General features: G+C 42.3%; 1 protein-coding gene across 1 annotated transcript in view; it reads left to right on the top strand.

Moving 5' to 3' along the window:
• Positions 1–25686, top strand: part of NSMAF (neutral sphingomyelinase activation associated factor) — a 57830-nt gene that overhangs the window by 24814 nt on the left and 7330 nt on the right. Inside the window, 18 exon segments of the mRNA XM_032882603.1 lie at positions 616–666; positions 3414–3485; positions 3795–3842; positions 3939–3991; positions 11497–11626; positions 13315–13386; positions 13760–13868; positions 16034–16210; positions 17426–17505; positions 18047–18137; positions 18232–18295; positions 19234–19285; positions 19394–19514; positions 19919–20050; positions 20816–20858; positions 21174–21337; positions 22838–22946; positions 24457–24515. Of these exon segments, the coding sequence (XP_032738494.1) occupies positions 616–666; positions 3414–3485; positions 3795–3842; positions 3939–3991; positions 11497–11626; positions 13315–13386; positions 13760–13868; positions 16034–16210; positions 17426–17505; positions 18047–18137; positions 18232–18295; positions 19234–19285; positions 19394–19514; positions 19919–20050; positions 20816–20858; positions 21174–21337; positions 22838–22946; positions 24457–24515 (1627 nt within the window).

Genomic DNA, 25686 nt, shown 5'->3' with positions numbered 1-25686 from the left:
TACACAGAACCAAAGTTTTTGAACAGCTGACAGGTAGAGCGAGGTCTGCATTCTGTGGCCTAGTCGAGTGACTGGCTTTGAGGGCCCAGGTACACCCTTCACGAAAACAGGAGGGAAGGCAGGGCTAACGGGACCAGCTCCATGTTGATGGCTCTGGGGGTGACATTGCTTATTGGACATGGTTACTGACATACAGTGTAAGTAGTTGGCTGTGTGTATGAGGCACTGTGTGCCCAGATCACCTCTAGAGAAATTTCTTGATTTTAATAAATGTATTTCATACCATAGTGACTCTGTTTCACCCATTTCTTAGAAAATAGGCACTTAGATTAGCTTCTTTCACCCATCTACTTGGTTACTTGGGACAAGTACAGAATTCATAAAACATCTTAAATATTTTATTTATTCAATAATTGTTGCTACCTTGTTGCCTTAATGAATCTCTTTAATTTAATATTTGTTATTCTTACATCAGACTAAGATCAATGCAAGTTCTTTTGGAAACTGAGATTATGTGACAGTGATTTAAATTCCCTTCATAATACCCTAATTTATGGTAACTCATTATTATGAAAATTTTTAGTTATTTTACAAGTATTGATTTTTCTTTCTCAGGTGTATTTCATTAAAGAACACAACATTGTTGCCCCATATAAAATAGAAAGGGTAAGTAAAGCTTTTCATTTATTCCTAGCAATTTGCATAGTGATTCTAAGCAATAAGATTTTGTGACTTTATTAACATCTTTAATCAAATATAATAATTATGTGTATTTAGAAGCTTCTTACCAGCAGTTATAACAAAATTACCCAAGGGAGCCACAGACTTTAGTCCAAGAGCTTTCAATTAACTCTTTGACTTAAAAACAAATGTGTTAATAAGGGAGAAAAGAAAGCTTAAATTATTAGATTAGAAATTGAAATCAGAATATGTATCATTTATAAGATTATTTACTGGATATTACTGAGAATTTTTAAATGCTTGAGAAATACTGATGTTATAAAATACCCTTATTTGGGAGCTCAGTCATAATTTATAAATTCTCTTAATTGGGAGAAACTACGAGTAGACTTGAATTCAATGTCTGGCTTTCCAGGACTTGTCAAGGAAGCATAGATGTTACATTTAACAATTTTGTGCTTTATTTAATTCTTTTGCTTCAGCTTAATATATAGTAAAGGGTAACTTTGACCAAGAGAGAGTCTTTATAGGACTGACATCAGGCTGGTGCTCTGCATAGCGCCACCTTTGTGAAGAGGAAAAGCCACCCTCTCTGAGCAAAGGGCCCCGCAGGCTGAATGTCTGTCTCTGCAGTGCTTAGTCAGCACCCATGGGACATGCGGACCACACACTGCGGCCTTGGGGCTTTATGCACAAGAAACACTTGCATGTGCCAGTTAGTCAGAAACCACAAATACGAGATTAACTTACTCTCTGGTGGGGCTGTTGGCATTGGGGAAGGTTAGTTCTTAATTGTGGGGGGGGGGCATCCCTTTCACTGCAGCCTGCTCCCAGGCTAAACCAGACACCCCTACTATACCTTCACCCCTGCTGTTGGATAGTACCTCCATACATTGACACAAGCCTCATGGAGGTGGGGATGCCTCTTCCCCAAGCTGAGAACCACCGCCTGGAGGGCTCTCCCTCCTAAGGCTCTCCTGATACCCACTTGAAGGGCGAAGCTATTCTTGGCCCACAGAAAAGTTATGTAAAGGGAGAGGAGGGAGGTTGTCTGAGCAAAGAAAAGCACTTTTTTTCCAGTGTGAATTAGAACACCCGAGGTTTTCCAGATTTAAAAAAGAGGGGAATAGTGACACTGATGGTGACGATGAGAGATGACAGAATAGAAAGTGCTTGTTCCTCTCATGGTGACCCTCATTCAGTCAACGATACATGGACTGGTCCCTTTTGTGACAAACCTGGAAACCAGTTAAGAGGCTCTGCACCCCAGGTTAGCATGAAATGAGCTTCATTGAGGCTGATGGGGATGTTGGTAACATCCTTTCAGTGTGGGCCCTCCCTGGGCAAAATACCACATGATGGGAGGGAACTCCCAGCTCCCAACTTCTGTTGGGGAGGGAGAGACAAGACTGGACTGTGTGCCTAGTGTTCTGACTGTTGGGGTGGCTGCCCAAGGGATTGGCTTCTGTCTTGCCTGTCTTGGAGCAGCAACAGGAGCTGGCATATGCCCTAGATGCATGGGGCCATTGAAAACAAGGGGGAGCTGGACATCTGGCTGCTGCTCCAGGGGACCCATAGACCAGCAGACAGAGGACAGAGCAGCCCAGCAGACTCTCCCTCGGGGCTAGAAGAAGAAGACAATGTGTGACACATCACATTAATCTTCACAGTATTTAGCCCCCCGCCATCCTCCAAGCACCTAAGTATTTGAAGCAAACGTTGACAGAATTGAAGGGAGAAATTGTCAGCAACCCAGTAATAATAGAAGACCTCAGTGCCCCACTTAGTAACGGGTAGAGCATCCAGACAGAAGGTCATTTAGGAAACAGCAGGTCTGAACAACACTGTAGACCAGATGGACCTAAGGGACACAAAGAACACTCGACCCAACGGCAGCAGAGTCCACATTCTTCTCAAAGGCACACAGAACATTCTCTTGGCTACATCACGTTAGGTCACAAAATGAATAAAAATAAATTCAAGATTAAAATCATATCAGTATTCCTTTTGCCCACCATGGAATAAAACTAGAAATACATAGAAGGAACATTCTCAAGTGTGTGGAAGTTGAACAACACCCTTGAACCACCAGGGGGTCAAAGAAGAAATGAAAAGGGAAATTTAAAAATATCTTGGGACAGGGGCGCCTGGGTGGCTCAGTGGGTTAAAGCCTCTGCCTTCGGCTCGGGTCATGATCTCAGGGTCCTGGGATCGAGCCCCGCATCAGGCTCTCTGCTCGGTGGCGAGCTTGCTTCCTCCTCTCTCCCTCTCTGCCTGCCTCTCTGCCTACTTGTAATCTCTGTCTGTCAAATACATAAATAAAATCTTAAAAAAAAAAAATCTTAATAAAAAAAAAAAGTATCTTGGGACAAACAAAATTGAAACCAGAACATGCCTAAACTTAGAGGATGCAGCTAAAGCAGCACTAAGGGGAAAGTTTGTAGTGATACCTGCCTACATTAAGGAAAATGTCTCAGATTTAAAAACCCAACTGTGCACCTCAAGAAACTAGCACAAGAACCACAGACTAAGCCTGAAGTTAGCAGAAGGGATGAAATAATCCATGTAGCAGGAAGTCTGACAGAATCTACTCTCCCCTTCCAGGGTGGGGTGCAGGCAGATATGCACACAGGTCAGCAGGGGGTTGCAGATGTTCTTGAAGGAATACGGTTTGACTTGCTTCTTCCCCGTCCTTTGATTGATTTGATTTCCTTTTTTTTTTTTTTTGTTAGGGCAAGATGGAGTATGTCTTCGAACTGGATGTTTCAGGGAAAGTGGAAGACGTGGTGGAGACCTTGCTTCAAGTAAGCCAGCGCCTCAGTCGGGCATTTATGGGGCAGAGAATTCAAAGCAATCTTAGGCAGAAACTCAAAAAAAAAAAATCATATTCATACATCTCACTAAAAACAATTTCTTTTACAAATATGAAGCAGATTTACTTGAATATGTGGAATTTGAAAACTGTGTATTAGGAAGAAGTCATAGATATAGCAGAAGTGATCTTAACTGTTACTAAGTAACAGAATGATTGCTGTTTTTCATTGCTTCTTAGGAAATACCTTTCTACTCTTTTAGCGAAAAAAATAAATTCTTGTTTATTTTTAATATTGTAGCTTCACAGAGCATCCCACCTTGACAAACTAGGGGACCAAACTGCCATGGTAAGAGTTTCTAAAGTAAGCTGTCTTTACTGTGAATTAAATTGTATTGATATTTTACTCATAAATGCTTATTTTTAAATGGTTTTGTTTTCATAGATAACAGCTATTTTGCAGTCACGTTTGGCTAGGACGTCATTTGACAAAAACAGGTAAGTTAATTATTTCATTCCCTGATTCTTTTCCTTTTTCTTTCTTTCTTCTTTTTTTTTTTTTTTTAAGATTTATTCATGTGAGAAAGAGTGCATGTGCGTGTGAGTGAGGGGGGCAGAGAGAATTTCAGGCAGACTCCCTGCTGATCACGGAGCCTGATGGAGGGCTCGATCCCAGGACCTTGAGATCACGACCTGAGCCAAAATCAAGAGTTGGGTGCTTAACCGACTGAGCCAGCCAGGTGCCCCTCTCTCCCTGATTCTAAAAGATGTCTTACACCTGTATGCCTGCTTCAGCTTGTCCCAAACTGCCCATGTGACCACCTGCAGCATCCAGACCCACTCGTGGTCAGGAATGGCGCTGGCCTTCGCTTCTCCATCCTGACGTTGGCCAGTCAACCAGGCTGACTGACTGATGCTCCCTAAGATCTTTCTAGTCTGTCACCATCTTTTCCCATTGTTGTTGCCTGAGTTCTGGCCACCATCACCTTCAGTCAGAACATCATAACAGCTGTTCGCTTATCTGCCTGACCCCGGTCTTCCCTTCTCCTGTCCTCTCTTCCCTCCTGCACCGAGTGTGCTTTGAAAATGTGGTTTTTCTAAAGAACTTAATTATATCACTTGTCTGTTTAAAACTCCTCAGGATTTTCCATTGCCTTCAGGGTGAAATCTTCACCTTCCATGGCTTAAGATCTAATCCTTGCACACTACTCTAGTCTCTGGTAGCTTGTCTCAAATTCTGTGTGCTAGCTCTTTGCATCTGTGCAGACCCCAAGCATGCCCACGGTCTCTTCCCTCGGAGCCTTTGGACGAGTTGCCTGTGCTTACCCAGCTCGGGCTCCTTCCTCTTTTGCACCTGGCTGACTCTTACTTACTCATCTGATCTCAGCTTAGCTTAGATAGTTCTTAGCTGAGGTAGTTCTGCGAAGTCTTTCCTGACCCTTCAGGCTGTGATCAGTATCTTACTAAGGCATCCTGCAGGGACCAGGACACTACATTTCTACTGTTTTTTTTCATTGATTTTCTTGGTTTTTCTAAATATACAATATATTTCCTGCAAATAATTATTTTTTTAATAATTACATTTTTATATGAACCTGTTCCTTATTTCTCTCTTGCTTTATACTAAGTAGCTTTGCATCATCTACAGTACCACTGTTTCAATCATGTAGCTTTGTAACAACTCTTGGCATCTGCAGGTTCTGGGCCTCACCCTTTGTTTTCCTTTTTAATCTGTGTCTTCACTATTCTCGGCCTTATGCTGCACTTCCGTATATTTAGAAACAGCTTGTCGAGTTCCATTAAAGAAAGCTCTCTGAGATTTTGACTGTGATCGCAATGAATCTCTCATTTCTTTAGGCCTTCTTTCATGTCTTCCTTGTGGTTTTTTCCATAAAGGTCTTTCCTCTGTTGTGCTGGATTTAGTACACATTCCTGATGGTATTGTAAATGATGTCCTAAAATGCTCATTTTCCATTTATTGATCTATAGAATGCAGGGGATGTTTGTGTACTCATATTGTTTTCAGCAACCCTGCTAAACTTTGTGATCAGTTCCATTAACTTTATATGTAAACTCTTCAATATGTACAAAATCTTAAGTACAAATTGTTACAGGCCCTATTCACTAAATATTTTTATTTTAGATTCTCATCTAAGAGTTCTGCTAAACCTATAGGTCACTACAGCTTAGGACAACGTAGACTGTATTGGTTGAATTGATTCATTTATGGATTATGATACTTGGCTTTGGTTAGATGCTTATGTTTTATAAATAAGGTCAGTTTGTAATATTCTGTTTTATTGCTATCTTTGTGAGACTTGTGACCCTCCACTACATTTTAAAGTGTTGAAGAACTTGCCAGTAAAGCCATCTGGCCAATAATGTATTTGTGTTTCTATTTGTTCCTTTTTCTGTTTCACCTACATAGCATTAATTTTCTTTCTATTTTAATACTGGCAGGATATATTAGGTAAGTGGATTGCCAGGGGGAAGAAAAGCTTCCATTTTAGGAAGGAAAAGGAGTAAGAGGAATTAGCTTCTTTTGACCTACTTAGAATGCATAATTCTTCTGAGTAGCGATTTTTTCAATCCTGGGCTTCAGCATGACATTAATTTAGAAAATGGCTCACTCTGGAAGTTGTAATTAAATACAGTCCCTAAAATGTTAGGCTGAAGAATTTGGAGAAGAAACTTTTGCCGTATAAAATAAGATGTTCCAGTGCTATATACTTCCTCTCAAAGAAAAAAATAAACTTTTGCCAAAATAAGCTTTCATCATAGTTCTGAGGAAATAACTTTCTTATTGAAGAAATGAAGGGTAACTATATTTATTTTTCCCTACTGTTCATTCTGAAAATTTTCAAATCCCCACAATTTGAAAGAGAAACCTAATGAACACAGACACCCTACGGGTCACCCGGTGTTGGTTTGTTAACATTTTGTCAGATTTGCTTTAGTTCGTGCATGCTCTGTGAGAGGGTGCGTGTGCTTGTCTATGTGTTATATGCGCGTATATGTGTAGGTAATGTGTGCATGTATGTGTGTGTTTGTATTGTGTGTAAAATACGCTCCTTCAGAACCACTCGAGTTACAAGACGTCATGACACTTCACCCATAACTATTTCAACATGCGTCTCGTCGAAGGGTGTTTTCTGGCGCTCCTCTGTACTCTTACAATACTCGGGTACTGATGATTCTCTAACACCATGTGATTTCTAGTTTCAGAGTCAGGTTTCTCCCTTTTGTACCCCAAAACATCCCCTTTAAATTACTTTATTTGGGGTGAATTTTACACCTAGACAGAAGGTGTAAGGATAGCCCACTTTTCCCCCCTGTTACATGTTTAGTCTGTCAACGTGGCCACATTTGGTTGAACAGATTCCTAGACCGGTGATTTTTTGGATATTATTTAATTTGATTTTCCCAGTTATTTGTTACTGGAATATAGAATCACAGTGTTTGTTGTTGTTGTAGTTGTTTTTAAACATTCAGTAGATGTGATGGGAGCACATCCTTGCTCTGTTCTTGATCTTACAGGAAAAGGGTTTATTTCACAACTAAAGAATGAGGCTGCCGAGGTTTTTCATGAATGCCCTTAATCAGAATGAAGAAGCTCCCTTTTATTCCTGCTTTGCTGAGTCAATAATAGTTTTAGAGGGGCACCCAGGTGGCTCAGTGGGTTAAAGCCTCTGCCTTCGGCTCAGGTCATGATCCCAGGGTCCTGGGATCGAGCCCCACATCGGGCTCTCTGCTCGGCAGGGAACCTGCTTCCCCCTCTCTCTCTGCCTGCCTCTCTGCCTACTTGTGATCTCTGTCTGTCAAATAAATAAGTAAAATCTTTAAAAAATAAATAAATAAATAATAGTTTTAGAGTTTTGTTAAATATTTTTTCTGCACTTACTGAAATGACCATATTTTTTTCTACTTTATGCTGTTAATGTTGTGAATTACATTGATTGATTTTTTCAGTATTAACCAACCTTGTTCATGGGCTAAATGCAATTTGATCATGATATATTCTTTTTACATGATTTGATATTACTGGACTTGCTTTGCTAGTGTTTTGTAAAGGGTTTTTGCATCTGTGCTCATGAGGTATATTGCTGTGTAAATCTTTAATGTATTTATCAGGATTTGCTGTCAGGATTAGGTCAGCCTCATCAAATCAGTGTAGTGATGTTCTTTCATCCTCTGTTTTCTGAAAGTGTGTTGGATTGTATCTCTTCCTAAAAATTTTAACATAATTTATTGGCGAAGTATACAGCCAGAGTGTTCTTACTTATTTAATTTATTTATTAGCACGAGACTGTGTAGGTTGTTTATGTCTTCTTGTGCCTGTTCGGTAAGTTGTGGTTTTCAAAAAATGTTTCCTCTTCCTACCAGGTTTATTGGTATGAAGCTGTTAAGGTCCTTTTGATGTAAGTAGGATCTGTAGCTCTGGTCCCTCTTTCATTCCTTATACCAAGGCTTTGTCTTTTTCTTTATCAGTTTTGCCAGGTGGTTGCCAATTTTATTAACCTCTCAAAGACCCCACTTTTGACTTTACTGAATTTTCTCTACTTCTCCATTTTATATAAAATTGATTTCCACTCTTACGATTTCCTTCCTTTGGTTTACTTTGGGGTTTAACTTTTCTTTTTCTAGTGTCTTACAAAGATGAGACCACCAGTTTTAGACCTTCTTGTAATATAACTAGTACTTCACTGTAACTTGACCTCTAAACTGCTTCAGAGGCATCCCACACATTTTGATATGCTGTGTCAGTGCCATTACTGTAAAAACATTTTGTAATTTCCTGTATCATTTCTTCCTTGATCCGTGGGTTAATTAAGAAGTATGTCGTTTACCTTCTGCATATTTGGGAATTTTGTTATTATTTTATAGTTACTGACTTTCAGTTGAATACCATCTCAGTTCAGAGAGTATATGCTCTGTGATTTCAGTCTGCTGCTGCTGAGAGTTGTTCTGGAGGCCCTGTGTATGGTCTGTCATGCTGAATGCTTCCCAAGTCCCAGAGGGAAATGTGTACCCTGCAGTTGTTGAATATCTTGTTCAGATCATCTCTACTTTGTTGATGTTTTGTGGATTTGTTCCATCAGTAACTGGGAGAATTGCTAATAATGATAGTGGAATTATTCCCCCCATTTCTGTTAAATTTATGCCTTGTATATTGTGAAGCTATATTGTTAGGTTCGTGTACATTTAAATGTAATGTCTTCTCAATGCATTGAGTCCTTCATCATAGGAAGTATCCTTCCTTAGCCATTTGTCTTGAAGTCTGCTTTGCCTTGTTTTAATCTAGTCATACCAGTATTTTCATGTGGTATGTTTGCACATTAATATCTTTTTCTGTCCCTTTATTTTGTACCTGTGTCCTTATTCTGTTTCTGAAAACCACATGCTTTATATAGTTGAGTCTTGCTTTTTATAGTCTGACAAGCTCTCCTTTTAAATGGGGATGTTTAATTCATTTTTTTTAATTTATTTTTTAGAGAGAGAGAGACCAAGTACAGCAGGGGAGAGGGCAGAGGGAGAGAGAGAATCTGAAACAGACTCCATGCTCAGTGCAGAACCTGATGCGGAGCTCGATCTCACAACCCTGAGATCGTGATCTGAGCGGAAACCCTAGGATTGGATGCTTAACAGTTGAGCCCCGTAGGTGCCCCTAATTCGTTTATGATGATGTAGCTATGGTTGATTTTAAACCCAATGTCATAACACTATGTTAGCATTTCATTTGTTCTTTGTTTTTCTGACCCTCTTTTCTTGCCATCTTTTGGGTCAGTCTGATATTTTTAAGTATTCCATTTTATCAGCTCTCTTGACTTTTTAAGCTGTGCCACTCTGGGTCATTTTAGTGGTTTCTCCAGAGATCACAGTACACACCTTGTACCATCGTGTGTGTCCAGTGACATGACACAACTGTACAGTGGTGTGAGAACCTTACACCAGTGGACTTCCTTAGAGCTCTCCCACCCACTCTCATCTTGTGGTCTTATATTAAATTTCTCCATGTTGCATAAAACCCACAACACAGTGTTCTTTTTCTTCAAACAGTCATTAGCTTTTTCAAGAATTTAGACACATACATATGTGTCTATGTCAATTAAAAATACTGAAAGATTAATTTTCTTCTGTTTACGGAGATATTTAACCATGTGCTGTTTCTGGTACTCTTCTTTCCTTTCTGCAGCCCCCGTGCTTTTAATCTGGCATCCTTTCTCCTCAGCTTGAAGAACTTTCTGTAACATTTCCTATAATGCAGATCTGTTCAAGATGATTTCCCTCGGCTTCCGGGGGGAATAGAGCTGTTTCCCCTTCGTCTTTGCTGCCTTTGGGATTCTAGGTTGGCTGGTGTTCCTTTCTCTACTGTGGAGATTCTCCTTCCATTATCTGTTGGTGTCCATGTTGGCTCTGAGGCCACAGCATGTGTCTCACTGTTGCCTCCATGTCGCTGCCGATTTCTCTGTGCTTATCCTGCTTGGGGACCTCTTGGTTTCGGGCTAACAGCCGTCTAGGAATTGGCGTCCTCTCCCTCCCCATTTCCTCTGCCCCGTTTTCTGTCTCTTCCCCCCACAACTGGAGTCATGCTTATGTTAGTGTGTTTTGTATATTCCCTCAGGTCTCACATACCCTGTTCTATATTTTTTGCTTTTATTCTTTTATATTCTTCTGTTTTGTTTCAGTTAGGCCACTTCGTTGTGACCTGTTTTCAGCCTGACTGGACGTCTCTGCTATGTCCAGTCTGTTGTTCCGCTTGCTTAAGTAATTCTTCATTTCTCTTCCCTGGACGTGGAGACCCAACTAAATGCTGTTTACCTCCAGAAGAGGTCACACGCCCACCCCTTCTTGTGCTCCCTTTCTTGTGCTGGGCGCTCTGAGCGGCCGAAGCCTTCCTGGCAGCCATAGTTACAGTCCCCGTCTCTGCTGCCTGCAGTTCTTTTGGGGAGCGATGGAGATTTTCTTCCAGAGGGGCTCAGGACCTAAGCGCTTGAAGGACCTTGGAGACACCTTCGTGCCTTGCAGCTGAGCCACAAGCCTTCTGAACCCTGGGCCATTCCCCCCTGCTCTCCACCTAGTGGCGGCATTTTTGCGCCTCTACCCGCTTCCCTCTAGACCTGTCTCCCATCCACAGCCCTTCCCCTTCTGTCTGCCACAGGCGGCGCCTCTTGCCATCACCCAGCCTCTGCTCTCTTCATTCCAGTTTCTTTGCATCTTAAGCTTCCTGACAGCTTTTAAAAAGGCTTGTGAAGCTCTTCTAGCCAGTGTGTGTGGTTAGGGTGACAGCTGGGAGGTCCCCTTCACTCCCTAAGGAGGTAGAAGTCTGTCCTGTGGGCTGTCATCCCATTGTTACTGCGAACAATGCGGAGATTTATTTTTTAACCAGTTGATGACTTTTTTTTTTTTTTACTAATTAGTAAAGCAAAAAGACAATGGACTTTTTCAACTAGTTAAATAATTTAGGAGGGGTAGTGGAAAAATCACATTTGACTGGTTTTACCACAGTAAAGCCACAAAAGAACATACCTTGGAACTGACAGTCAAGTAATTGTAATTATGGACTCGAGGCCTTACCAATGCTGTGCGAAGTAAATGGCACCTGTGACTCAAAAAATAGGACTTAGAGACACAACAATAGAAAAATATGTTAATATAAGAAAAGTTTCAAGGCCAGTTTATTTTGGGAGGAAAAATAGTTCAGCTGTAAGGGGTTGTTTGGTATTACTTATTTGTGTCTTCTCTTCTGTGATAAACTCATCTGTTGTTGTTTGAGTTCTTACTCTGCCACTTAAAAGAATGTCAGGTTTTTTGTTTTGTTGTTTTTGTTTTAAGAATGTCAGTTTTATTTAAGCAACCAGTTTATAACGCCATTTTTCTTGTATTAAGTGTAGTGTTCAGACAGATCCCGTGCATAGTCACACTGTAGCTCCCTTTGAGAAAGTGAAACCTAGGAAGTATTGATTTATGATTCTTCTTACTTTTGCTGAAAACCGTATGGTCAGATTCCAGAGTGTTTCTGAAAAGCTGCACATGGAATGCAAAGCAGAAATGGTGACACCGCTGGTTACGAATCCCGGACACGTGTGCATCACCGACACAAACTTGTATTTTCAGCCTCTCAATGGGTACCCGGTAAGGAGGGCTACAGGGTCAGATGGGGAGCTGCTCCAGCACTGGAGTACTCCTTTTTCCCTGGAACTTGACTTCACAGTTACAATGTTCTCATAATTTGGCAAGGATCGAAACCCCACCCCTTCTCTTCCAGTAGCTGTGTGTTCAGCAGGCCTCCCTATGTCATCCTACTGCCCCCTTATCCAGATTCGAGCTCTTCTGATCTCTTTCCAGTAATTCTGGGGTTACTTGCTCTCACTATAAAAAGAAACCCTGTCCCTGCCCCCAATTTTAGTAAAGGGTTGTTAGAGGTTTATACCTTTCTCCTTGGAAGCCATTCTGGAAGAGAGCAATGAAATGTACTAAAATTAAAGAGAAATGGGTATTTTCTGTATATCTGAGTTTGCATCCATATATGTGGTATTTCTTGTTTCTCTTTATTGAGGAGCAAAATCAGTAGATCCAAGTCTGTCACAAGCAGTGTGACAGTGTCCCCTGCCAGCCAGCACCCACACACCTCTGGAAAAGGTGTGGTGCTTCTACCATGATGGTGGAAACAGTCTTCTCTTCCACAGTGACTTTAGATTTACTCGCCCAGATAGCTTAAGATAAACTCGGATTGCCACACTAAAATTTGTAAAGATTTGTTGCTGTATCTAGAGCTGAACACTTTTTGGAATGGTTCATTAGAAGAACAGAAATGCTAATACACTCTGACAGTGCATTGGACCATTTGGCAGGGCAGCCCAAAGAACATGTTTTCTGTCATAGGAGGCTATGTCCCTGAAATTCTCCGCCTGGTGGGGTCAGTCATTCTGTCACTAAAACACCTGATTCTTTTGTGTGTGAAAAATGGTGCTATGACAATTTTGTCCACCAGGTGGCGGAACACCCTCACCCAGCCCTCCCACAGACATTACACTGTACTGGTGTAATAGTTGGCTTGACCACTACTGTTACTATGGCTTGGGTCAAAAACTTTTGGGATGATACTGGAGTATGTGCTAGAGCTTCAGGATCCATAGTGTGAGCATGTATCCTCTCCCAAATCTCTGGGCTCGGATCCTTGACCAGCCGTCGGGCAATTTCCACAGTTCCACATGTGGGCTTTTCCTCTCTCTCACGTGGGGCAAGGTGGATGTGTCACCATGTAGCCAGTCTCAGTGGCTTTTCTAACCTCATTCTCCTCTTACTAGTGCTTTAAGCCTCTTGAGAAGCAAGAACATTTTTTTCCTCATGAAGAAAAATTTAGAGGCCCTGCTTAATATCGTAGTTGTTTATGAGTCTTAGTACAATGTAGTCATTACAGAGATAAGGAACAGAATTCTAAAAAAATATATCCTGTGTCAGTTCTAAGAAAACCTTTGATCTGTAAAAAGAGCAAAATTCCTGAGAGGTTATCTGTACCAGCACTTTAATATCCCCTTTCTCTCAGCAACCTTGCAGGAGTCTGAATGATAGATCAGTGCATTAGCATTGTTGGGGTCCTGAGTGACGGTAGGGAGACTCATCTGAAGTCATAAAGTTAGTGGAAAAGGGTAGGCAAGGACATAAAACCAGAAATGTCTTGTTCTAAGAGCTGCCTTTCCAATTGTTCACATGTAACATGTCGGGAAGTCAAGATTTGGCCACTTTTTCACCTTTCTGATAGGGCAGGTTCTAATTGTGTCCAGATGTTGATGTTTGAGATTGTCTATCTACTTTTAAAGAAACCTGTGGTCCAGATAACACTCCAGGATGTCCGCCGCATTTACAAAAGGAGGCACGGCCTCATGCCTTTGGTGAGTTCTTGTGGGATGTCACTTCTTGGTGGATGATTCTCATATCCTCAGTTTAGCCAATGGTGCTGACTTGTAAACACTCATGGCATATCTGAAAAGTACAAGTTTGTTGTACTGTAAGCACGTTGTCTGCAAGTCTTTCTTTTGGGTGAACTGTGTGCACGCATATACACACTGCACATAGTCATACAAACACACACATATATGTGCATTGCTGAATCAAATCTGTATGTGGAGAATGTGAATAAGTAAGACCTGCATATAAAAAGTAGACATCTTTAATTGAAAAGCTTTTGTACTTACATAGCTTGTTTTGAGATTGCAAGGTAAATACAGTGCTATTTATTTTACTGTTTTCTTACTGAATTTATAGGGCTTGGAAGTGTTTTGCACAGAAGACGACCTCTGTTCTGACATCTACCTAAAGTTCTATGAACCTCAAGATAGAGATGACCTCTATTTTTATATTGCCACGTATCTAGGTATGGTGCTCACCCTTCATTGTATCTATTCATATGATGGTAGTTCAGCTCCTGAGTACCTGGGGTAGGAAATAGGAGAAGAGAAATGCTATCTAGAATCACCTTTCTGGGTCTCCTTATTTCTTCACATCAGGAACTAAGGTGGGCAAATGGCATTCTAAAAATAAAACCATGAGTTCATATAAGTGAAATTTGGCAGTAGTCCGTTCCAAGTGTGTGTTTGAAAAACTCTTGATAAATATATTTGAATATTTTTTATATTGTAACACCCCCAAGTTGAATGGATTATAAAGAATCCACCTAATTATTTTTCTGTTCTGTCATGTCTAGATTCGTTTATGGAAACCAAGACTTGGTTTCTTAATGTGATGCAGCAAGTTGTCCAGTCATGTGTTTGTGATCATTAACTGTCATCTTAATCATAAAGCTGGAAGACAGCACAAAAGGAACACATGAGCCTTCTGTACTCAGAGGACTCCATGGGACTTGATTTGCTTTAAATTAATAGTTCCTCAGCCTTCCATAAAAATGTGAATTTTCCCACCTTTATCAGAAAGAACACCTGATTTTTCTTTTTAGACATGAACATATGAAATTATATGCTTGAATTATTCTTGTTTACAGAGTTGCTAGATAACTAAAATGGGTTGATTTTAAAAAGCAGATGTTGGGATTTTATTAATGCCATCTTAACTTTGTTTGCTGTTCTTACTCCCTTAGAAATGGAATTTTCTCTCAGAAGAATAGTCTATTTTCAATGAGGAATATATTTTATTTTACAATAGGCTTAGAATTCAATTTTTTTCTTCTCACAATAAACTGTTACATTTAATTTAATGCCTAAGTATAGCTCTGATACACATTGATTGTTATTTCCTGCCTCCTGATTAAATTTTTTTTCATTTTATTCCTCTAACTATATAACAAGATTACAACAAAAAATTCAACTTTCATGGTGAGTCCTAAAATTTCAAGTCAAAACACTTGCCATGACCTAAGAACTTGTTTCTTAAAGCTTCCTTATTCCCGCTGATCTTATTCCTCAGGTTGGTCAGACTTTCTTTGAGGTATTGTGAGTGTAGGAAATGAGAACAAGCATTTTGAGTTTTTAAGCTCTTTCCTTATAACTGGTGAGAGAAGAAACTTGGTAAAAATAAGTAAGGATAAATACTGAATCAACAGATGAGTTAGATAAATTGCCTAGCAGAGCCAACCAAATGTTGAAAGCAGAATCTTCTGAACAAAATAAAATAGTTGAGTCACTTTATGCCCTCCAGGAGGAAAGCTGTCCTTGGTGCCACATACTCTATGGTTGCATGTTTCCTGAGGGTATTCTTGGGGGCAGGAGGAGACTTCCTGGTTCTCCTTTGAGAAATTGTGTTTTCCTGTCAGAGACCTTCTTCTCCTTCAGCGGGTTCTTTTCTTTGTCTTGCTCCTCATGTGCCTACCTAATACATAGGCATTGGCAAATCTGTGTGGTAGACCCTTTCCAGATCTAAAAGAAAACTGTTTTTGTTTTGATTTCATAAAAAGTGGAGGAAATAAGCTTTTGCAAATGGTCATGGCTTCTGAAAGGCGTTAAAATTCAAGCACTTTGTGTACTTGCAGGTTATATAGAATATAGTAAATATTATGTGTTACCATGTAATGTGTACATATTGCCCCATACCTTCATATATGTTTTATGAGACCTACTGCGCTAATGAGGCACCTCATATATGTTTTATATCGTGTATTAAATATGTAATAATGTTTCCTCCTGGTGAATGTCCTTGGAGATATTCATACTTAATGCAACAGCTACTTGGTGAAAACCAACCACAGCCTACTTTTCATTTTCTTAAAACGTATTTTTCAAAAATGCACTGACGGGTCTACATTTATCTAGTTTTGGGGGCACCTGGGTGGCTCAGTCGTTAAGCGTCTGCCTGCCCCTCAGGTCATGATCCCAGGGTCCTGGGAAAGTCCCACAACAGGCTCCCTGCTCCTTCTCCCTCTGCTGCTCCCCCTGCTTGTGCTCGCTGTCTCTCTCTGTCAGATCAGTAAATAAAATCTTTTAAAAATTGTTCAAAAAAACCCCAAAACATGTAGTTTTTATACACTCAGTACAACTTAGCCCGTGTTTGCCAAGTTCAGTGGTGACCCGCGGGCCCTGTCCTCCTCAGAGCACCACGTCGCAGAGCGCACAGCCGAGAGCTACACGCTGCAGTGGCAGCGCGGGCACCTCTCCAATTACCAGTACCTCCTGCACCTCAACAACCTGGCGGACCGCAGCTGCAATGACCTCTCGCAGTACCCCGTGTTCCCGTGGATAATCAACGATTACTGCAGCACCGAGCTGGGTAAGTGCCCCAAGACCCAGTGTGCCCCAAGGCCCAGTGTGAGAGGGAAGCAGGTGCTGCGATCGGGAGGTGTCAACAGATTGCAACCCATCTGGATCTCTGTACTAAGGGTTGCTAGTTTCCATCTCGCAGTACCAGGTCAGTGTTCTCCACATTGTGTGGGGTTTGTAGGTGTTTTCTCCACTAGCTCTTAACTTCTTTTAATCCCAAAAGAAGGACTCACAGACTTCTTGAAAGGCATGCGCAGAAAGTATGTGTATGTTTTTAAGCCATATCATTACCTGTAATGACCGCATTTCAAATATTTAATTAAGTTTTTCACTTTGAAAAGTGGTTTTGGGTTATCATATTATTTTAAAGTTCACAATCAAAAATGTGATGACCGAAAGTAATAATCATTCATTCTAGAATATTTAAAAAGTACTGAAATATTTAAAGAAGGAAAGAAAAATCACCAATGATTACATTAATGAGAATCATTTTAACCTTGTGGTATATGTATTTCTCTCATTATTTCAACAAAAATGTGACTATATTGTAATCTGATTTTGTAATATTCTAAATTATATATTGTGAACAATAAATTCCTCTTGACAGTTCACTAATTGAACCCTTACACTTGAGAGAAATAACAGACTTTCTGGGAGTTTGAGAATTTATTTCTCTGTTAACATTCAGTCTCCAATTCTCAGATTATGTTATTATCACACAATAATAATATTCACTATAATTCAAACTTCAGAAAATCTTGGTAGAAGAATACTGACTTTTCAAATGTGCTTAATTTTTGTTGTTTTCCTTGAAATATAGTTTTTTTTAAACCAATCATCTTTTTTTTTATAATTTTTTTGATTTTGCTATTTTGTCACCATACAGGACATCATTAGTTTTTGACATAGTGTTCTGTGATTTATCATTTGCATATAACACCCAGTGCTCCGTGTAGTACGTGCACTCTTTGATAAAATAATCAGGGTATTTTCAAATTAGAGATGCTACTCTTTAGTGACTTGCTGACTTAAAACTCAAGCCCTAACATTTACAGTTATGTAAGTGACTATCAGAAATACTATAATTCTAATGGGTCTGTCTCCATTTTTTAAAATTATTTGTGGAAATAAATCTGTGCATGTGTATCCATGGGGGGTAATGTTATTAAGTTTGTTGGCTTTATTTTAATTAATTCATTTCTTAAAAATGTATTTATTTCTACAGATTTGTCAAATCCAGGAACTTTCCGGGATCTTAGCAGGCCGGTAGGGGCCCTAAACAAGGAACGGCTGGAGAGACTCCTGGTACGTGGATCTGGGGATGCCTGGTTTCTAAGGAACTCCCTGAGCCATGGTGGCCTGTTTTTATAGTAAGGGAAACTCATTTCTCCCAAAAATTAGGGGAGGTCTATGCCAAGTGACTAGAGGACCTATTTTTTTCCTTACTCCCCTCTCTGCCCTCTGCCCTCTCCCTTGAGGTCAGCTCCTCACCCACCCACTTCTGAATTTTCTGCCTGAAATTCAGGAAGGAGGAGGCTGACCGGATCACAAGTTGACTGATTTAGTTGCACAGAGGGAGTCCCTGGTAAATTTTAGAAGAGATGTGTAACATCCATTCTGTTCAATCCAGCCCAACACTGTTCCCACAGAGCCCAGAAAAGCAAAATACTTGTCACAGGAATACTGTGTGTTCACAGTTTTCCCCCCGCCCCCTTCTCCTTTTTCTACTTAAAGAGAGAAACTAAGGGATGTAATGTACCCGTGCCACGATTTGGGGTTTGGCTACTTGAGGCGGTTACTGTTTTCCCGGCCGACACCTAGCACGGTCTTTCCCCGTCTGTTGCAGACCCGCTACCAGGAGATGCCAGAGCCAAAGTTCATGTACGGCAGTCACTACTCTTCCCCCGGCTATGTGCTCTTTTATCTTGTGAGGATTGGTAAGATTCTGAATTGGTGCTCCCAGTTCAGTGGGGCTTCTCGTTGGTTCGCCAGGGATTCTGTTATCTCACCCAACTCTGATTTCCCCTCTAGCACCCGAGTACATGCTGTGTCTGCAGAATGGAAGGTTTGATAACGCGGACAGAATGTTCAACAGGTTTGACCCCATGCTTCATCTACCAGTTCTTAAGCTCTCTAATTATAAACGAACCCTATGTTTGCTTCGAAAAAAAGCGGATTCAAAAATGTCAAGAAATGTAAAGAGTCACTGACTGGTACATCTGTTCCTTTCAGGCTCTTTCTCGTCGTGTGTGTGTGTGTGTGTGTGTAAGAACATCTTTCAATTACAGCTTTTGTCCTGCCTAGTGTGGCCCCGTCATATTAGATGTTGAAGTTTTCCCCATATATCAGATGTTCAAAACAGTGACTTTTAAATTATTGTATCACATCCTAATGTATGCCATAACTTAAGTATTTTAACTATTTTTCTATTGTTGGACATTTAGACTGTTTCCAACACCTCCTTATTCCAAATAATTCTGCTGCGAATTGAATACAATTTCCTGTGATTGTTTGAATGACTTTTTTTTAATTATAAAGGTAGTATTCCTTGCAAAAAAAAAAAAAAAAAGTCAGAAAATAAGAAGAAAATTAACTTGGCCTCCCACCACGCTGAGATAATATTCATTGTTAATCTTTTGGTCTGTGTCTCTTCGGTCTTTTTCTAAGCTGTGTGCAACTTAATCACTTTCTAAAGTGAACTGTTAAAACAGCCATGCTAGGTTTGCCGTGTTTAAGCAGTAGCCTGTGTTGTCCCTTCGATGAGGCAGTGTGTGGCTGGAGGTTCACAGTGTGGGCATGGAGACAGGGTCCTTGTCCTCACCCCATGTCACTCCCTGCATGAGCTCAGAGAAGGCTTCTCTTCTGTCAAAGCGGGGATCCTCATACAGATGTTGAGAATTATGAGTTAATGAGAGAAACGAGTTAACACAGGTGAAGTGTAGGACAACACCTAGGTGCATAGAGAGCACTTTGGTTGCTATTTCCAGACCCAAGACTTCACATCAGTTGATTTTTTTTTTTCTTTGTATCTAGTATTGCAGAAACTTGGAAAAACTGTTTGGATGGTGCAACAGATTTTAAAGAGGTAGGCAGTTAATAAAGCTAATAGTTCACTGGGCTTGTGGTTTCTAACTGCTTTAAAAAATGTTCGTTGTTATTCTTTCCCCCCCCCCCCCCCAAAAAAAACTTTCAGTTGATTCCAGAATTCTATGGTGATGATGTCAGCTTTTTAGTCAATAGTCTGAAGTTGGATCTGGGAAAGAGACAAGGAGGGCAGATGGTCGATGATGTGGAACTCCCACCCTGGGCACGGAGTGAGTACCACCTTGGAAGTACCGAGTTTCAGCACTTCTTCACCTGGGGGGGGGGGGGGGGCCTTCAGTATTGTGATTTAGTAGCCTCGGTTTTTTAAAATAGCAGTAGAATTGCCTATGTAAATGAGGCGCTGTCAGCTCTGTTCCAAATCGGAACTAGTCTGTGAGTCTATGACGTAAAAACATCGATACGCATTTGAAAGATCTAAATGTTGTGAGAGTGATCTTCACCACTCCCCTTCCCCCGCCAGAATATATATTTTATCTGATGGGGCCCAAAAAGCCTCATTAAGAAATATGTGCCTCTTGCCTCTCCTAGAAGCTTTATCTGCATGTGGATAGACAAAAGAGATGGGAGAGAGTCAAGGAAGACAGTGACGTTCTGACGGAGTCTCATCTAACAGGTCCCGAGGACTTCCTTCAGAAGAGCAAGGATGCGCTAGAGAGCAGTTACGTGTCAGAGCACCTCCACGAGTGGATCGATCTAATATTCGGCTACAAGCAGAAAGGAAATGATGCCGTTGAGGCCCATAATGGTAAGTGAGGGTCTCAGAAATGTCATATAGCGTTTGATGAAAACACAAGCAAAAAGAGAAAAAAAAACGCGGCCAGAGCAGCCCAAGCTCATGCTTGGCAGAAGCATCTTCTGTCAGCAGAGGGTGGCCCCAGCTCCATGGCCCTGGGTCAGGGACTGAGTAACAGAGGAGGAAGGACTTCTGCCTAAAGAACCCCAACTTCGCCCCGATCCCCAGAGGGGTTTTTCTAAAGTCTTCCAATGTTAACATGTACTCTCCTCCCCACTCATCGATTTCAATTCAAACTCAATCAGAATATGGTAGAAGAGTGCCCCCCACCCCTCCTTCTTCTAAAGGGCCCCAGGGCTTCCTATTAATGGAGCAGAAAGAAACCAGCAGCAGCACACCCTCCTCGGGCTCCTTCTTACCTGCCTCGGGGCTGCCAGTGGTGTCAGCTGCTGAAGAGGAGCCAGCAGGTCAGGGCGGATGGGCGCAGGGCAATGGGGGTTGACTGGCGATTCCCCTGGGGTTAGAGGTGCTCACCAGCAAACACCTGGAGATAAGAGGCTGTCTCACCTGCCAGTTGGATTTCTGCTCAGTGAAAGATAACTCGGGTTGGTATTTATTGCCGTTGGTTTTTATTAGTTTTTTCTTGCAAAGTGATCATGAGTTTCTTTGAAACCATGAGTTCAAAGTTGTTGAGCTTTATATAAGAGTCTGTGTGAAATGTCTATTATAACCAAACAGTACTACCCCTTTCAAGAGAGTTTTTCATCTTTTTTTCAGTATTTCATCCCCTGACCTATGAAGGAGGCGTAGACTTGAACAGGTACCTATACGTCTAGGAGTTTCTACTTGAGTTACGAAAAACCTCTTTGTCTAAATGATGAATGCAGCTCTTTGATCATATGAAGGTGTGGAAATTTTACAGTGAATTATATCTTGCTTTCCCCATTAGGTAAGTCACCGAGCCTCAGAAAACTCTCTAAAGATCTGTGATGAGGCTTGGACTGTCCTGGCACAGAGTTGCTGTTCCTGTATGAGGATTAAATCTCTCTTCCGTTGAGCCGCATTGTTTGACATTTGTGCTCTTGGGGGACTCGAACCTCATGGTTCACTGCATTACTTGTGTTCTGTCCCAAAGCATCGAGGACCCTGACGAGAAAGTGGCCATGCTCACCCAAATCCTGGAGTTTGGCCAGACGCCAAAACAGCTCTTTGTGACCCCACATCCTCGACGGATCACCCCAAAGTTGAAAACTGTCACCCAGACCTGCAGTCCTGATGATCCCACGGCAGAGTCTCCAAGTGAGTGTGGAAGGAGAATAAACGGGAGCACCCGTGGCTTCTTTTTTCTGAGTCAGATGTTCCTGAAGGTTCTGAAGAACAGGAGAGCCACGAACAGCTGCGTGGCCCAGGGGTGGTTGTGGTGGGACACCAGACGGCCGTCCTCCCATTCTCCTGAAAAACAGCTCCGACAAGCCTGTTTTTGTTGTTGTTTCGTCTGTGTTTTAACTGCTGATTTTAAAGAAAATCAGGTTACTTTTCTTTCCCAGTGGTATTACTCCCATTCCACGAGACGTGGCAGTATTTTGTTGTTGCTGTTGTTTTTCTCCTTCACCTTTTCTGTGGTTTTCCGAGCCAGTGTTTGATGCTTAGCCCTTCACTTTCACACTGGCCGTTCCCGCCGTGCCACTCCCACGGTCACCCTGGCCCCACTCTCCCCTGCTCTCTCCCAGAAACAACTTCGCCATCCCTCACCCTCCTCCTCCTCCCCCACATACAGATCTTGAATTCAGGGTGCTTGGTTTCCTTCATTTGATTCATTTTCTTAGTCATTTGATGAACAAACACAGAGTCTGTTGTGTGCCTGGCATGTGCTGGGTGCTAAAATGAACTTGACTCCATTGTGACATCTAGTATTTGGAGAAGGAGGAAAGAGTACTCCCCTTCAGCCAGTTATCTGTGTTTCACATTTCATATAGGATGGCCTCAGGCCCACAGGCTCCCAGGAGGAATCTGACACTATGTGGAACCCTGGGAGCAAAGTCCCTTGATTTCTTATCATCTACCCTCCTGTCTGTTCCAGGCACCCAGGGACCTCGTAGCTGCCGAGAGCGGAGTGTACTCTCAGGCCGGAGGAACAGCTCGCAGGGGCCCGGGACCCCGGGTAGCCGGCCTTTCTTCTCTAAGAGTTAATGGCCCACGGGGTTCAGTCATAAAGATCATGAGATTATCTTGTGATGCCTCTTAAACCCGTGCCCCGCTTAGTCACCAGGCTCATACCACTGTCTTGTGATCATACTAGGGAGCAATTGCCCGGCCCTTCAGATGACAGGAGGGACCGCTTCCCGCATCCTGGCCAGGGCACTTGTAGCTTGGAATGCAAGTCTGCTTTCTCCCCCTTGAAACCAAAAAGAAACCGCAGCATTTCTAGGGAATAGTCAGGCTCTTGCAATGACTACTGACAAGGAAATAGTTACTCAGTCTTGTGTTTCCTGAAGTTCCTAAGGCAGGGGCTGAGTGAAAACCTCGAGAACACTGGTAAGAGTATAAAAAGACTTCAGTCTTCAAAGATACTTTTCAGTCTTTCTCCCAAGGATTTTTATGTTATTTAGATAATACATTTTGTCATTTTCTCTTGACGAACATGGAGCTCCCTAGCACATTTCAGGTTAGTTATGTTTCAGTGGGGCACTGTGTTTCTTTGGTCGTTTGGTTCTAATAGAAAATGTTGTGGCCCTGATGCTGTTGTCTCCGGTGCTTGTTAGCAATTCGGCTGACTCACCGGGCAGCAACTCAATGTAGTCTCTCCAGGTGAAGAGTCTTTTGAAGACCTGACCGAAGAAAGTAAAAGCCTGGCCTGGAACAACATCACCAAACTGCAGTTACAGGAGCAATATAAAATCCACAAAGAGTAAGAGCGCCCCTCTGCCATCCTTGCCAAACCCGGGGTCTTGACCTGGAGTGACAGTTTTAAGTGGAGTTAAGAGGGTGGGAACTCTCTTTCCGTGTTGTCTTTTTTTTTTTTTTTAAAGATTTTATTTATTTATTTGACAGAGAGAGATCAGAAGTAGATGGAGAGGCAGGCAGAGAGAGAGAGAGAGGGGGAAGCAGGCTCCCTGCTGAGCAGAGAGCCCAACGCGGGACTTGATCCCAGGGACCTAAGATCATGACCTGAGCTGAAGGCAGCGGCTTAACCCACTGAGCCACCCAGGCGCCCCATCTTTCCATGTTGTCTTGATGGGTTTTTCTCCCCCCACAATGTCTGTGGTGATCAGCCAGGTGAAGTCAACATGGCAAGGGGAAATTCGGCACAGAATGGATTTATGTCAGCCTTCCATGCTGTCATGTCTCCTGCTGGTCCTTCTGGAGCCCAGGAGGGGGTCTGCGGCCAGCAGGTAGTTCTGTGCCTCTCAAACTGGGGAACACAGCCCCTCAAGTCTTTGATGGGAGAAACATGGTAGATCTTCTCCAAGTGTTGAACTCTCAGATATTGTAGGGGAAGATGTGTCCTTTTAAAAATTTACAACAAGTATGTGGAGAGGGAGAGAGATCAAAGGGCGAAGTTCACAGGAGTTTTAAAAATAATACCCATACTTTCACAGAAAGGGCTTGCTGTCAGGCCCAAAGGGGTTATGAGTGTTTAGACTTCCGCCATTAAGGATATTCACACATTTTGGTAGGAAGGCTTGAGAAGCACGGAGCTCCCCTGAGCCATCCTGTTATGGATGAGAAAACCCAGGCTCAGAGATGGGCCTGGGGGTCTGCTCGATGGCACAGATATCCTGACATATTGATACCACAGACACCATGGGTCACGGGTGGGTCTGAATGTCCCAGTCCACTTCAGAGCCAAGGCTAGGGACCAGAGATCACCCTCCTGCCACGAAATACATAGTTCCACCTCATTCGTTCTAACAGTGGCTTTCCTTTTCTCAGCGTCTCTAAGTGACCCACAGAAAGAGGCCCTATCCTCCCAGGCAGTGTAGACAGGAAGGTACCCGTAAAAGGAAATGGTAGTACCAGACATAGTATCCTCACTGAGGATAAATTCGATTCAGCCGCGAAGCAAGTGAAGTGCTTGTAAATAAAGGAGAGTTTCAGCAATTTAGGGGACAGTCAGATAAGGTGGAATTGAGGAGAAGCGAATTCACAGCATCGGGAAGATGTTCGACTTTGACTGTGGCAGCTGGGGAAGCCGAGAGGGGGGATGGTTTCTGACCACAAGTCTCACCGAAAACAAAACTTGAAGCTCCCAACTGATGATTTGGTTGTGGCAGGTGTAATGTGTGCAGGCAGATCCAGCAGACAGGCTGTGACAAAAATAAATACAGACACTTGGTCAAATGAAATCCAGGACTTGAAAGAGACGAGTGTCCCAGCTCATGGATGTTGGTAACTTATAAACCTCTGTCTTTAAACAGGGCAGTTACCGGAATAGCTGTCTCTTGTAACGGGTCTTCCGTGTTTACAACCTCACAAGGTGAGTTTTCCTGCCTGAACAGTGGTTTACGTGGAACCGTGAAGAATCCAGGTTTCTTGGCACTGAGTCAAGGATTGCACTTGGGTGTGCTGTCTCCACAGAAAGTGACTTTTGAGCAGTTTGTGGCATTTAGCAGAAAACGTCACTGTAGTTTGCCAGAAACAATCATGAGATTCCATTGCTGACGAGGTTTCCAGAAATTTCTGGGACAGGGCGGGCACAAAGAGCTCACTCCCGGCTCCTTGCTAGGAGGGAGGCCCCAGAACAGCCGGGCAGCTGCAGGGTGTAGCCGGGGCATCCCAGGGCACCGTGCATGGGAGCATGGACAAGTGCACCTTTGCTGTTAGGTGTTTCATTTGTGTCACAGGTTATGCACTTCGGGGCGTTTGTTGTGGAATTTCACTGGAAATCCAAGACACATTGTTAATATTCTACCTTATCAGATTCTTAGACAACCTGCTTAGGTTTTAAGACAACTTGCTCTGACAGTTAGTAGCTGGCTGTTTTGGAGGGGACTTTTCCTTTAGCCTTATCGGAGGAAATTATGTGTTTCATCGATTAAGTCTGGAAGTGGTGCCATCCAACCAAACCCTCCCGGAGAAGGCAGGCTTACTGCTCTCAGAGTTGCTCACGGTGGTTCATTATCTGTAGCACGTCCTTCCTCACTCTCTCAGGGACAACCTCAGGATGCAAACAATAGAATTTTGCATAAAGCACAGATAATGGTTCTGCTGTCAGCCAAAGGAAGTGACATGCAGGACCCACGCGGGGCCCCACTGGGGTCTCAGGTGCCCTGACAGAGGGAAGCACTCCGCCTTCTCCCAGGGTCCTGTCCCCCGAGTGTGCCAGCACCATCACACAAGACCGAATGCTGTATCGTGAAAGCATTTTCTCACTAAAGCTTTATCAGCAAGCAGAGCCTGTGTTCGTAGCTGGATTTGTCCACGAGGGTTTAAGTCCCTCAGCCTCCTGTACTTGTATGACCTTGTAAACCATGAGTGGGGACGTTGGGGAGCGTCGAGGCTTGAAAACCTGGATGCTCATTAAGCATGATATCCCTTCTTTGTAAATTTACCAAGTGAAGGGGAAAGAAGGGTTTTGTTTTTTTTTTTAAGTGAAAAGCCTTTGTTTTTTTCTCTTTGTTTCTTCTGTTAATAACATGTAGTACCGA

Source organism: Lontra canadensis, unplaced genomic scaffold, assembly GCF_010015895.1.
Source record: "Lontra canadensis isolate GAN:19392208 unplaced genomic scaffold, GSC_riverotter_1.0 scaffold83, whole genome shotgun sequence".
Classification (NCBI taxonomy): Eukaryota; Metazoa; Chordata; class Mammalia; order Carnivora; family Mustelidae; genus Lontra; species Lontra canadensis.
The sequence above is the reverse complement of the archived record's forward strand: the minus strand, read 5'-3'. Positions and strand labels throughout refer to the sequence as shown.